At 40.4% G+C, this 13,913-nt stretch overlaps 1 protein-coding gene across 1 annotated transcript in view; it reads left to right on the top strand.

Annotated features, from left to right (window-relative positions):
• Positions 1–13,913, top strand: part of PTN (pleiotrophin) — an 80,358-nt gene that overhangs the window by 45,859 nt on the left and 20,586 nt on the right. The window contains exons 2-4 of the mRNA XM_058804839.1: positions 9,668–9,777; positions 11,211–11,384; positions 12,404–12,565. Coding sequence (XP_058660822.1) covers positions 9,669–9,777; positions 11,211–11,384; positions 12,404–12,565 — 445 coding nt within the window. The 5' untranslated portion in view covers position 9,668. The remainder of the gene's footprint in view (positions 1–9,667; positions 9,778–11,210; positions 11,385–12,403; positions 12,566–13,913) is intronic.

Here is a 13,913-nt window from a genome sequence, read left to right as displayed (position 1 = left end):
TACATGTTGAAAAATGTTGTCCCTGAGTTGCACACTGCAATTTTTGAAATGAAGTGTTTGACTTGGGCTTATCAGAGGGGTTGTGCTATGATTTTTTTTTTCTTTTTAGCTAACTGTTTAATTCTTGCTTGTTCTTATGGCACTCTGTGCTGTGGCTGAGCATAAATGCTAGTTTAAAAAAAAATACAGAAGGTTTGCCGAATATAATTTCAGCCTTCTAGAGCTTTCTCACGTCTCCCTGGCTGTTGTGTAGCCACAAACATAGTTACACTCAATTTTATGTTTTTCAAATTTGCCGCTGTACTGCAGAATAAATTGCTGCTTACCCAACTCTTTCCAGCTCACCTTGAAGCAATTGCCTCTCCCCTGCCAGCCGCTGCTTGCCAGGTTTTCCTCTCCTGGGTGGAGGGAGAGCATTGCTGGAGCTGCTTCCATGTGTAGTGGTCCCTCTCTCTACCCCCAAGTGGAAGCAAGGTAGAGGAAGGAAAGAAGAAAAGCTGAATAGTAGCTTCTAGTTGAATTTCTCTAATTAATTCTCTTATTTTCCCAGACAGGGTGACCAGTCAGCTGCACTGGGTTGTGTGTTTTGAAATGGGGACGTGAAGGCTGTTGTTGGGGTGCTGGCTCTGCTCCAGGGCCAAAGTGCAAGGAGCTTATTTTCTGTTTCCTACATGGCATTGAACTGTCTTGTTAGCACACAGGTTCAGAGTACTGGCAACCAGTGTTTGGAGTTGGTGATGGAGCTGCTGAATTTTCATTGCTGTGGGCCAAGGGGATACCAAGCCTTCTCAGAAAAGTCAAAGAAGTATGAGAAATGAGCACACAGGTTTTGCTTTGGGCAGAAATGCAGTGGCTGAAGGTCTCTGAATTAATATGGGGGAGTGTTTATACACTGACCAACCCACTCACCCCTACCTACCCAAGTATAAAATATAATTTCATTAATTACTTTGTCAAAAGAAGAAAACTCAGTGTTTCGTCATTTTCATAGTAGATTTTCTTTAACAAAATCATTCTGAAAGATCACTACTGCTATAAATGAGATTAAGATATGTTTTTTCAGCCAGAGAGAGACCATTTGACTGAACAGTCAGTTATTATAATTAAAGATTCTTTCTTTCTTTAAATCTTGGCTCAGTCTTGGACTTGGATCACTAAGGCTGTAGTAATAGTTTTAAATGAACACAGCATTTCTTTGGTCCGTGAAGGTGTGATAAAATGATGGAGACTCAAGATTTTGAGCTCTGAGAAGAGTTTGGTGAGCTTTACCCTAAAAAAAAGTATACAGAGAAATATATGTGATGTCTATGTCTGCTTTTCAAACTCAGGAAAGGAAAAGTAAGGGAAATAAAGATTTTGCATTGGATAAAGGAATGACACTACAATGGCAGGGTAGACAAAGCGAAGAACTAAATTAGATTATAAACCACAGTAGTCAGGATGGAAAGATGGAAAGCAGTTAAGGAGAAGTTGGAACCTTAAACACATTTGGGTGAGAACAGAGAGAAATATCAGGTGTGGGTGGCCTGGGAAATTAGTTAGAGAAGCTGGAAAGAGGTGTAATAGTTGCCAATGAAAATTATTGGGCTAGCCCCCACACACTCTGTAGTGGTAGTCATGACTGGTTAACAGAACTTGAAGGTCTAGAAAAGGCTCCAAAAATAGAGAAACCACAGCAGAGGAAATATAGCTGGAAATTAATGATATGCACTAAATGAATTAATAAAAGCAAGCTATTGGTATACTTGTTTTGTTCAGCCTGGAGAAGAAACTGGGGGGAGACCTCACTGTGGTCTTCAGTGTAGGGGCAGGTACTGAGACAACATACCACATGTATGTTCCCTCTCATGATCAGGGACAGGAGTCAACAAAACAGCCTCAAGCTGGTTGGAAGAGGTTTAGTTTGGATAATCAGGAAGAAGTTTTTTCCTCAGAGGGTGGTTGGGCACTGAACAGGCTCCCCAGGGAAGCAGTATCAGCACCAAGCCTGAGACAGCTCAGGAAGAGTTTGGAGGATGTTCTTGGGCACACAGTGTCATTCTTGGGGTGTCCTGTGCAGGGCCAGGAGGATTTTGATGGTCCTGATGGGTCTTTCCCAACTCAGCACTCTGTGATTCTGTGATACATAAGGCAGAATGTCAATCTTATCTTGGTGGAGTATGGAAAAGCATCTTCTAGCTTCGTGTCTCCCAAAGTTGGATGTGGATGACTTTCATTAGAAGCCCTTGTGTGATTATGCACAGGTAAAATAGAAGGAGATCTTTCGTAACAGAAAGATTTATCTTTCACAACTTAAATTAGAAGGTAAAAAGTGCTAATACTAATAGGCGCTAAAATGCGTTGATGTGATTTCTTTACCACCTAATATAGAACTCTGAAAAGTTGAGCTATTTTAGAATTTGATTCAGTATGATCTTATATCTCATCTTAAAGTGTATCCCTAAAAATACCCATTTTTATTGAGTGTTAGCAAGCTGATTTGCTCTAAGTTGCATAGGAGCATGAATATAGATCTGATTAAAGTTTTAAATTTTAAAAGTTGGCTTTTGTGAAATTAAGTAAACTGGTGATGTGTGTTGGACTGATGCAAATTTTTTCATAAAGGACTGATTAACATTTATTTGTATCAAGCCTAGAAATAAACTTGAAATTTGTTTCAAGAAAACAAATTTCAATTTTATTCTTGCTCTGCTTATTCAATTTCAATTTTATTTCTGCTCTACAGCTTTTTATTGAAAAAAATCAGCCCACTGAAATGCTGTTATGAGCTTGCAGAAATTTAATAAAAATGGCAGTGATCACCCTATAAAGTAGTGTCTTGGAAGTCCTGACACAGAAGATTGCCGAGATTCACCAAAAACTAAGCTATCTTAAATCTTGCAAGGGCAACGAAGAGCAAATCTAAATTTTTAATTTTATTTCCCTACTAGTACAAATAAAGACAACAAAGGAAATGTGTATGAGTGTGAGGGAAGAGGGAACATGTTACAGCTGGGAGATTATGGCTCATAAAGGTCTGGCTCCAGAGGCATGCTGGCTTTTGCCTCAGTTCTCCATGTGGGAGCTCAGGTGGGACATAGGGGCATGCAATGGGTGGTGAATGAGATCAAGACCCGGAGAAACAAAAGATTCTTCAAGTGTTTCTGTGGTAAAACTCCCAAGAGCTAACTGTTCCTAATTTCCCTTTTACAGAGAAAGCTTTGTGTTTCCATCTCTGACCACTGTAAAAAATGGCATGTTACATTTCAGATTCATTAAGACCATTAAACCATGGATCAAATTTTATTTCCTGATGTTGCACAACTGCAGTTCAGCAAATAAAATATTTACATTTAAGAAGAGGGAAAGAAGCAGATCCAGGTAGCTGCAGCCATCTGCCCTCAATGGACTGCAAAGTACAGCACATTTTGAATAGGAGAATAATTAAAGAACTGGAATTAAATATTAAGTTTCATTAAACACGGCATGTGTTTACTGAAAGGAGATTGATGTCCCAAACTAGCTCATTTAAAAACTGATTTTGTAGATGTGACTTATCTGGTGCTAATCAAACTGTAATTTATTAAAGTATTTGTTGTGGGACTTGATGGGAAATTATTCATTCGAGCAGGAAAAAAGAAGGATTAATGCAAAAGTTAGTTCTGAAGTGGACAGGGAGTTTAAAGAGGACTCAAGTTGAGCAGTGCTTTGAAGAAAAATAATGGGTTGCAAGAACTTCTTAAGTTTGCACCTGGGATGCTTTTTTATTTGTGGTCATGGGATGAAAATAATAGTGTGTGAAGCTGGGAATCATAGCTCAAAATATTGTTTACTGCAAAAGAGGAACCATACCTTTTTATATAGTTATATTAAGCCAAAGATTTATTGTTAATATAATGTAAATCTTAATGGTTTAATCCAAGGATTGTTATTAGTGCGGATGTAATTATTGCAGAAAAAGATTATATATCTATGCAGGTGTTATAATAATGTTAACAACAATGCCACCACCAGTTAAATTGTTATAAATACACTTAGATTCAACTGCTTTTCCTGATGTTTTGCTGACCCTTCCCCAGCTCTTCTTAGCCCTCAGGTTGGTGATTTCATGGTGTGGGTGGTAGAGATGGTTTTAGTGACCTGTCATCCTCTGGGATCCTTGTTCAGGATGATATTCATGTTTTCCTTGCTCTAGGATGAACCTGGGGTTGTTTTTCTTAATGTTTTCTAGCATGCTTTGATACCTTTCTCTCTCTTTATTGTTCCGCAGTCTTGTTATATCCAAACTTCCCTAGAGATTACACCTTTTAGGTACATTGGAAACTATTTCTGCTTTCTCTTTCTTAGCCCTATATCTTTTATATATTTTTTAGGAAAAAAAAAATCCACCAAAAGAATAATAAAGTACTGGAATTCTCTTCCCAGGGGAGTGGTAGAATCACCATCTCTGGATGTGTTTAAAAAAAAGATTGGACATGGCACTCGGTGCTATAGTCTAGTTGAGGTGTTAGGGCATAGGTTACACTCAATGACCTTAGAGGTCTCTTCCAACCTCATTATTCTGTGATTCTGTGTGATACCCAGTTTTGCCCAGGTCCATGTCTGAATTTCTTTATCTGACCTTGGGGCAGTTGTTTATAGCAAGTGTTTGTGTCTCTGTTGATAAGCTGGTGCCCCATCTCATGTCTTCCACATATGTATTCCTCTGCACTGTATCCTGTCTCCACTTCTCAAGGCCTTTGCTAACATACCAGCCCTGCATTTCTTTATAAGATATTATCATAATAGAGTCACAAAACCTGTGTGGCTCCATACAGTGACAAAGAAAAGTAAATCAAATCAGCCACAGCTGGTTGGTCAATTAGAAGAAATGCTGTTGCAGCTAAAGCAAATGTGACAAAGCTGTGGACAGGCCAAGGAATGTTCAGAAAGGGCAAATCCCATCAAACCTTGGTCCAGAGCCCTGGCAAACTCACTCCAAAGCCCATGGACCATCATTAGCAATGGCAGTACCTTCAGTCTTGCTCTAGATGCAGCTTAGCAATATCATCAACACAGCTGGTGTTTGGCACGTTATACTGAAAAAGCTGGAGGGTATGGGCAGGTTGTTATAATAATGTGAGAAGACCTGATTGTTCAGAGTAGTAGATTGCACTCATATGGACTAATAATGAAATATTTGCTTCTATAATCTGGGACCTTGCCGGTTGCTTTGGAAAGAACAGATGAAGAGAAGGACTTGTGCATAAAAGTTGTTAACAGCAAAAAAAGCCACCTGTAAAAGGCATATGTGATCCTGGGATGTGTTGCTTTTGCCAGCTTCAGTCAGGCTAGGAAAAATAAACTCTTGCTCACCAACAGAGCTTCATCCAAAGTTGTCTGCTTTGTTTGGAATGTGTGTGTTCAGCAAAGACTTGTTCAGATTCAGGAGTACCTGGGTGTGAGTTAATTGTCTAAGTGCAGATTGAGTCACTCTGGTAAGCTTGACTTCCTCTAGCAGAGATCCAGAGGTCTAAGAAAAACAACATGGAAATGCCTGTGCTGCTTTGGGCTTCCCACTTCAGTGGGATTGTAAAATCAGGTTGGGGGTAGTGTGGGATTTAGAGTGGAAGGCTCAAGCTCTGCTCAAAAAGTCCCTTAAACTGCAGCCATGGAGTGGTTTCTGTCTGATTTCTCTTTCTGAGGCTCAACATGTAATTGAAACGATGGAGGATGGATGGATGGATGGATGGAGGGATGGATGGATGGATGGATGGATGGATGGATGGATGGATGGATGGATGGATGGATGGTTGATTAAGCCATTAATTCTTTGATTGCCTGCCATTTTAAAATTTTCCTTTCACTTTTTACTCCCAAGCAGAGATTGACTGTGAAATCAACTGTAAGCCTGAAGTAATTCCTGTGCCTTATTGTTGCTGCAAGAAGCTGCTTGCTGTGGTTTATCTCAACTGGTCTTCAATTCTCCCTTCATTTTACACTTCATGCTTTTTTAACACTCTCTGGTTTAGTGTTTAACTCTCTTTAACCACTTTTCTCTTCTCTCTTTCCTGTTTTGGTGCTCTTTGTGTGATTGCTCACTTTCTTTTCTTCATGTTGTTCCAATTTCCTATTTAAACTGTTCTAAGCTCTCTTTCTCTCTCTTTACCTTTTCTCTCTTTGGAGGTTTCCTGTAGCAGCCCACATCTCAAAAATCTCCTTTCTTTCACTTTCATCTTTGTCTTTCTTTGGTTGTAAGTACCCCTGCCATTTGTTTAAATGCTGCCTCCTTGCTCTGTTTAGGGGCTGTCATACAGGATTTTAGAGATGCTTTCCTCTCATGGCACATGATTTACTTGTTACCCGTGGTGTAGCCAGAGGGCTCATTACAAAAATCAAAATATCCAGGAGGAGTCCATTTTGTCTATGGTGTAACACTTTTTATGTCATTTAACCAGTTATAGCAGTTCTTTAAATCAGTGGTTGAACCAAAAATGTTATCAAAGAATCTAATAAAAAGGAAGAACTGTCACCTTTGAATTTTGAAAAAGTAAACCAAAAAATACAAAGTTATTGTCAGTAGAATATATTGTTTGAAGAAGCAAGTCTGGTCTGGTGAGTTTTTATCTTAATCTATCTTTTAACTGCCAACTAAAATATTTGCAAGAAAAACTGAACATTGGACTCACATACTTGCTGATAGATGGCATTTTCTAGCCTTTTGGAAAAAACCCTACTATTTTGTGAGTACTACATGTGGGCTGCTTGTAATATTGTGAGAGCACCCACCTTTGCTGTTTACCATTGCAAAACAGTTAAATGGTTACATCGTATTCAAGGTGTTGGTGTGGTGTGAGGCAGTCTCTCCATTTCTACAACATGGCTTTTCACTTGGGGGTAGAGGAAAGACACTTCAGGAAGCAACCTGGGTCTCCGCAGAGAGACAGAATATCTGTATCTCTGCAGGTTTAGTGTTTGCATTAGACATTTGGCAACTGTTTTGGCTGTAGGGGAGTCTTGAGTCTTAGGAAAACATGCTATATTAAGGCTCTGTGGGGTTTTGTTTATAGGGCTTCTGGAATGTTTCAGACTCCAAAACCTAACTATTTTCCCCATCTGTTTTTCTGAAAAGAATGTCAGCCTGATTTAAATTTGAGTCCCTTTCAATTTAATATGAGGCAGCTTCCCTAGTAACAATCATCCATGACTCCCAGTGACTGGGGAGCCTCTGGGGTGTGTGTGACCCCATCCCAGGTCCCTGGGGTGGGCAGCAGGGATGTAGGGGGCAGCCCCAAAACTGTGACCACCTCTTGTATTTGGTGGCATTCTGCAGAGTGAAACCTCTAGTGCTGCCTTTGCTTCAGCTTCTGACAGGCAGCAGTGACTTGAGATATGAGAGTGTTTGTGTCTCCTGCTAAATGTGCTTCCATGAAATTAACTCTCTCCCTCAACAAAGGACTCTGGGAAGGTGATTGGAAGAGATGAAGTGAGAAGACAAATAATAGTAAAAATGGGGTGCTAGGGGATGTGCAGTGTTACTGGTGGGGAAGCTCCCCCTAAGGAAAGGGACAAGGGACTGAGTGTGGAGTTTCATTTTTAAATACTATGTATGGCAAATGTATTTGAATCATAGAATGGTTTGGACTGCAAGGGACCTTGAGGATCATTTAATTCCAACCCCCTGCCATGGGCAGAGACATTTTTTTACTACACCACTTGCTCAGCAGTCCATCCAACTTAGCCTTGAACACTTCCAGGGATGAGGCCTCCACAACTTCCTTGGATAACCTGTTCCAGTGCCTCACCATGGTCACAGTAAAGATATTTTTCCTAATATCTAATCTAACCCTACTCTCAATTTGAATTCATTCCTCTTTGTTCTGTCACTACATGCCCCTCTCTTCATCTTTCTCAGGAGCTCCCTTCAGGTCCTGGAAGGCTGCAATTAGGTCACCCCATCCTTCTCTTTTTCAGGCTGCACAAACACAATTCTCTCAGCTTTTCCTTATTAAAGAGGTGCTCATTTGATTATGAAAAAAGCAATTTGAAGTAAGCTGAGCTAAAAGGCAGGTTGCATATTTAGTTTTTAATTGCTTATTTAATATATTTATTTCATTTGTTTTATTAATTTCCTCTGAAACATGAGAGGCCTGAGTGGAAACATGCAGCAGAAGAAAAGGAAAAACAAAGCCAAGCTCTCTGGCAACTCACGTGCTCTACTCTGGGCTCTGAGTTTGCTGGAAACAATGGTGGTGCTTTCTTCTTCTTCATGGGAAATGATACTTTCTGTTGAAGTAAATGAAACTGGTCCTAATTACAGCTCTTTCAGACATTTGAATACCAGGCCTCTTGCAGTCTTCAAATGAACTTTATTTCAACACAGCTATTAAGTTGTCTCATCTGACTTCTAGAGTGATATTAAAGCCAGATACTTTAAAGTCTCCATGTTTGGGATTCCTCTCCTGTTTTCGTTGTCAGTTATAATTATGTTGCATTTGACCAAGAGGTTGCCAGCAGAGAATACTGAGGAGTGCCGAATTAAATTTCAAATACATTTTGTTCTTTGTTCATGTTGAAAAATACTTCTCCGCGGCTGCTGTGCTCAGCAGAATGAGATCAGGCTGCCATTAAACTCTCTGTAAGTATCAGTCTAGCTGAGTTTTAAAAACTTAGTGCCACTGTTACCCCTCCTCTGAAGGCTGGTGTTACATGAACATCATGGGTCCTGGTTTGAAGAAAAACAAAACAAAACAAATTGGAAAAACCTTCCTTTCATCCAAGCAATGTCTAGTCCACTATCTTGGTTCCTGGCTGCCTACTGGACAGATGTCTCTAGGAAAGGGGGGAGGTTTCTTATTTTTAAATTATCTATTGAAGATCCTGTGTTCTGTTAAACAGTGCCAAAATGAGACAATGAAAATTATAGAAGCGGGAAAGGGAAAGCTCAGAATGACTTTTGGTGACTGATGCTTCAATCCCAAGCAAATGTATTTAATACCTTTTTGTATTTGAATATTTTCTTCCCAAATCCAGATTTCAGGTTTATTAGCATGCTGTGGATAGCCTCTAGCAGCATGTGCAAGTCCTGTCTCTGTGCCTACTTTGCATTTCAAACAATTAGCCTAATTTATATTATGAAGAGACACTAATTGGAGGAGAAGGAAGAAGTATGTAGCAACATGCCAATGACAATTAAGATAATGCATCACATATCACCTATATAAGTTTTTGTGAAAGAAGCTCTTTTCAGATGTCACCTAAGCCTAATAGGAACTTCAACCCTTGCAAGGTGGAGAGTAGAGTGTTCCCTACTTCATATGAATTGGTAAACTGAAAAATGAAGTGTACGTTTTACTTATTTTTACACAGCCAGAGGTCAGAAAAGAAGAGAGGAGTTCCAGACCTGTCAGGATCCTTGTTTCTCTAACAGGTTTCTAGAAGACAAGCAATAGTTACAGAACTTCCCATGGCAAAACTCCTCCAGTAACATCAGTGCTGTAGATCAGCGATTTGGTTACACAGGCTGGAAAATAGTTAAAAATCTCTGTATTCTCTCTGCAGTGGAGCTAATTGCCCATTCTGACAATAGCTAATTATCTGCTTGTATCCTGTGATCCTGAAGCAGAGCTTCCCAAAAATGCTTTAGTTGGAGTCCCACTTTTTACAGTCTCATTGACCATTTTTTTTCCTCTCTGTCATTGATCTGCAGAATGCAGCAGCAACAGCAGCAACGTCGAATGTTCACTGCTGCCCTCCTGGCACTCGTTTTCCTTCTGGCAGCTGTGAGTACCACTGAGGCTGGCAAGAAAGAGAAACCAGGTAAGGTCCAGTCTGATTCAGAGTTAATCCCCAAGATAGGTTGCATGCGTGTGAGAATGTCAAATGCTTCTGGTTTTGTTATGAAATCAGGTCATTTGTTAGCCTTTTGACATCAAGGTAGGATTTTTGGCCATGACATGCTGTTCTGTGTTAAATAGGGAGGCAGAAAGGAGTTTCCATGTCAAGTGGCAGCTTGACAGCCCCAGAGACTGGAGTCTGTGGTTTATCACACAGTGGATAGTGCAAAGCAGCTTAAAATGTGCTGTGTGAGTAGTTTCATGCTTGACTTAGGGGGAACCAAACAGGAGTGATGAAAGAGCAGTTATGTCACTTGCTCAGTGTTATATATGACAGTGCTACACTAATGCTGTGTGATGTGGAAATCCTCTGACAAAGAATTGTACTAACTTGCTGTTGCACAGACAGCCAGACATCCAGCAGTAGTTGCTTTCTGTCAGTGATGAACTCAGACCTCATTATAAGAGAAACTGGCCCAGGGTGGAAAATTCATATCTGTCAAACTCAGTTTGACATTTTTTAAAGAACGTATTTTTTGCTATTTTTCTTAAGGTCTTATTATTTTCAGGCAACCTATATACCACATATTATGAACTGTGAGTCCATCAAAATTAGTGTTCCCAGTAAAAAAATGAACTTTTTAACCAATTTGGCCTTGCGTAAATATGAGAAAATGGTAGCATAAACATGCAAGACCTAGAAGAAAAAAAAATTTATGTATTTACAGTTACTTGTGATGATTTAGGGACCTAAGTAATTATTTTTGTGAATCCTTGGGTTTGATAACATTGCTATCTTTTCTCATGAGACTTGTGCTTAAGGATCTAAATAAAATCCTTACTTTTTTCCTTGAGCAACAAACCCACGTGAATTAACAGCACTTCGAGTACACTTCTCCACGTAGCTCCTTTGCCTTTGAAGTATGCTATGATAAAATGCGACATGGTATAGCAAATCAAAGGTTTGCATCCCACAGCTGTTTCCTGAAGGTGCTCAAATCCTGTGATTTCAGCACATACATTTCTCATTGTTTAGTGTACAGTGCTTCAGCTGGAACTGAGGATATTTGCATGCCACCAGCTACTGGAGACAGAGCTTTCTGAGTGAGGTCCATTCTGCATGTTTTGGTCAGTGATCCCTGTGGGTTGTTAGATTTCTGAAGATGAGAATCCACTTGAGAATATCTGAATGGACTAGCAAACATGGCAGTGGGACTGAGTTTGAATGATCATCCTGACCTGTCTCTGCAGAATCGTGAAGAGGATGTCAGACCTTTAGCTTTTAAAAGCATTGTGTTACGAATGTCTTCCTTGCTCACCCTTCCAGGTGCTGTGACTTTGGTTAAGTTTAGGGAATTTCTCTGTATTCTTTGGGTACTGAGAACTTCTCTTGCTTGGTTTCTTGTCTCCATGCAGAGAAGAAGGCGAAGAAATCTGACTGTGGGGAATGGCAGTGGAGTGTGTGCGTGCCCACCAGCGGTGACTGCGGCCTGGGGACACGCGAGGGCACCCGCACTGGGGCTGAGTGCAAACAAACCACCAAGACTCAGAAGTGTAAGATTCCCTGCAACTGGAAGAAGCAATTTGGAGGTCAGTATCCCTCTCTTAAGGGATTTACATTGGTTTTTATTTTGAGTATGGAGCAGCAAGCCTGTTTTTTCTGCTTGGGGAAGGCGTTAGTCCTGCATTTCGGGTTTGTCAGAGCTAGAACATGCAGGCCATCAGAAGGCAGCTTCCTCAGAGTTCCTCTGCAGAGAGTCCCTATAACTTACTCATTACACACTCTGCCTTCCTGCATGCTGGAATCTGCCCTCTGTGCTGTTCAGCCCTGTTTAGGGCAGCAGTGCAAGTTCACAGCTGTGAACCTCTGCGATGGCTCTCACAGACTTTACAATGTGTGATGTGGAGTGTGGGGGGCTGGCTCCCCATGTGTTCAGTAAAAGGAGAGAGTGAAAACCAGTGTATTTTTATCATTCCAGACCAGTGTATTTAATTTTTACCATTCAGTTCAGAAGGTTTTTATGTACCAGTTTGGGAAGATATGTCAGATCTGTCCTGGACAAGATGTCTATCCAAAACTCAAATTTGATTTCTCTTTCAAACTTGGCTTTTCTTTCTAGTAAACAGCTTGGCACGATTTTGAAATTATTGTGACCTTACCAACACAATCAGTGCTGCAGTTTTGGACTTGAGAAGTTTATGGCTGCACATACATTCTAGAAACTGTTCAAGCTTTATTTGGTAACCTCTAGTGTCACACAAATGGAGAAACAGACATATGGACTGTAAACGACATTTCAAACGGCTGTTTCTTTCTTTTTTGTTGTTGCTGTTCATATTCATAGCTGAATGGATTTCTCTTTCTATGCCAAAAAATGCAATTTCCATGCAAAAGCAAGAGGATTAAATTTTAAAGCACTGGAGAGGAGGGGAGACTGCAATTACCACCACAAATAATCTTTAAAGTTTTCTTGGGATTCTTTTCTTCAGTTGCACATCTTTTTGTCTGTAAGCACCAGCTGCCTGTGGTAGCCTATTAGACTCACAACATTTTTGTTTTCACGCTCAGTCATTGTGTTTTAAGTTTTGCCTTTTTTCCCTTGCTGCAGCGGAGTGCAAGTACCAGTTCCAGGCCTGGGGAGAATGTGACTTGAACACGGCCCTGAAGACTCGGACCGGGAACCTAAAGAGAGCCCTCCATAACGCTGACTGCCAGAAGACTGTCACAATCTCAAAGCCCTGCGGGAAGCTCACCAAACCCAAACCTCAAGGTAAATTCCATTTGCTGAAAGCTGCATGAGAGCTCACTTAAATCACTGGGTTTGTGGTGTCCTGCTTGCTTCAGTGGGAGCTCAGTTGTACAGGATATTGCACTCCTATGGCCTTTCCTCAGCTCTGCACTGCTCCTGTCTGTCAGGGCTCAGGCAGGGAATATTCCTGAGTTGCACAGTCAAGGCTGTCTCACACTTGAGAAGTAAGCTGAGGATTAGAGCTCTCATTTTAACTTTAGACCACCTGTACTGTTAGCAGTTTGCGTACACAAGTAGACTTCCAGAGTAAAAATTCTTTTTGTAACTCACTCATTGATGGGAACAGAATAGTAATTATAACATGAAAAAATATCCCTTGAAAAAGACATCTTTTATATAGGTTTTGTTTGGTATTGAATAATGACTAGTTGAAAAAAGGACTGCTTTCCTTCTGGACAAGGAACATTGAAAGGATATTCTTCTCACTGCACACTGAAATATGAAAATATTGTGCACCCTTGGGGCTGTTTATTCTTTATTCAAACATAGCAGGAATAACAGTACAGAATGTATATATCTTATTTAAATGTGACTGACAGTATAATTCCTGGTACACAGAAAGACATATGCCCTGCATTTGTGTTTCCAGGTGGCCCTTAGAAAAACTTATTTTCTTTCTAATCATTAAAGCCTTTTAATGTACTCTTTTGTTGGAAGAGCAGGTGTTATGTGTATAGGATGATTTATAGTGGGAGCTAAAACTGTGAGATCTTGTTTGAGATACAAAAGCAATATGTTTTAAGTAGATTATAAAAGCTATGCTACCTTGACATTTGTTTACTTAAAACAAGCAGGGTTTGACACATTCCAGGCTCTGAATACTTGGATGGCAATACAAATAAATGTGATTAAGTGTGACAGGTGCACCTGGGACAAGCAATTTTCAAATTGTGGGCTGTGGTGTGCCATGGATCAGACGAGTACCTGCAGGTGGCCTGCTCTGCTTGAGCAACCAGAGAAGCTGCAGGCACTTTGTGTGTGTGTGTGTGTGTGTGTATGCATGCATCCATCTATCCATGTGACTGGTTTTCCTTGCACACCATCCATGAGTCCAGACAAGTCCAGAACCTGTGCAGACAGTGACAGGCTGTGGAGCAGCAAAGTTACAACTAGATTTTCAGAGACCACCTGAGTTGGTTGAGCTGGTGACAACAAACATCATTTAGGGGTTGAAGTGATTGGATGGGAATGCAGGAAGGGCTTTGAGATGTGTGATTTTATTGTTTAGCAGTTTGGGGGGCAGGATTTTTTTTTCATGTTTTTGCTGTTTTCTTTATTTCACTAAGTTTCCATGCCTAAGTGGCCTTTG

Source organism: Ammospiza caudacuta, chromosome 5 (assembly GCF_027887145.1).
Source record: "Ammospiza caudacuta isolate bAmmCau1 chromosome 5, bAmmCau1.pri, whole genome shotgun sequence".
NCBI classification, from domain to species: Eukaryota; Metazoa; Chordata; class Aves; order Passeriformes; family Passerellidae; genus Ammospiza; species Ammospiza caudacuta.
This window is presented reverse-complemented; position numbering and strand designations above follow the sequence as displayed.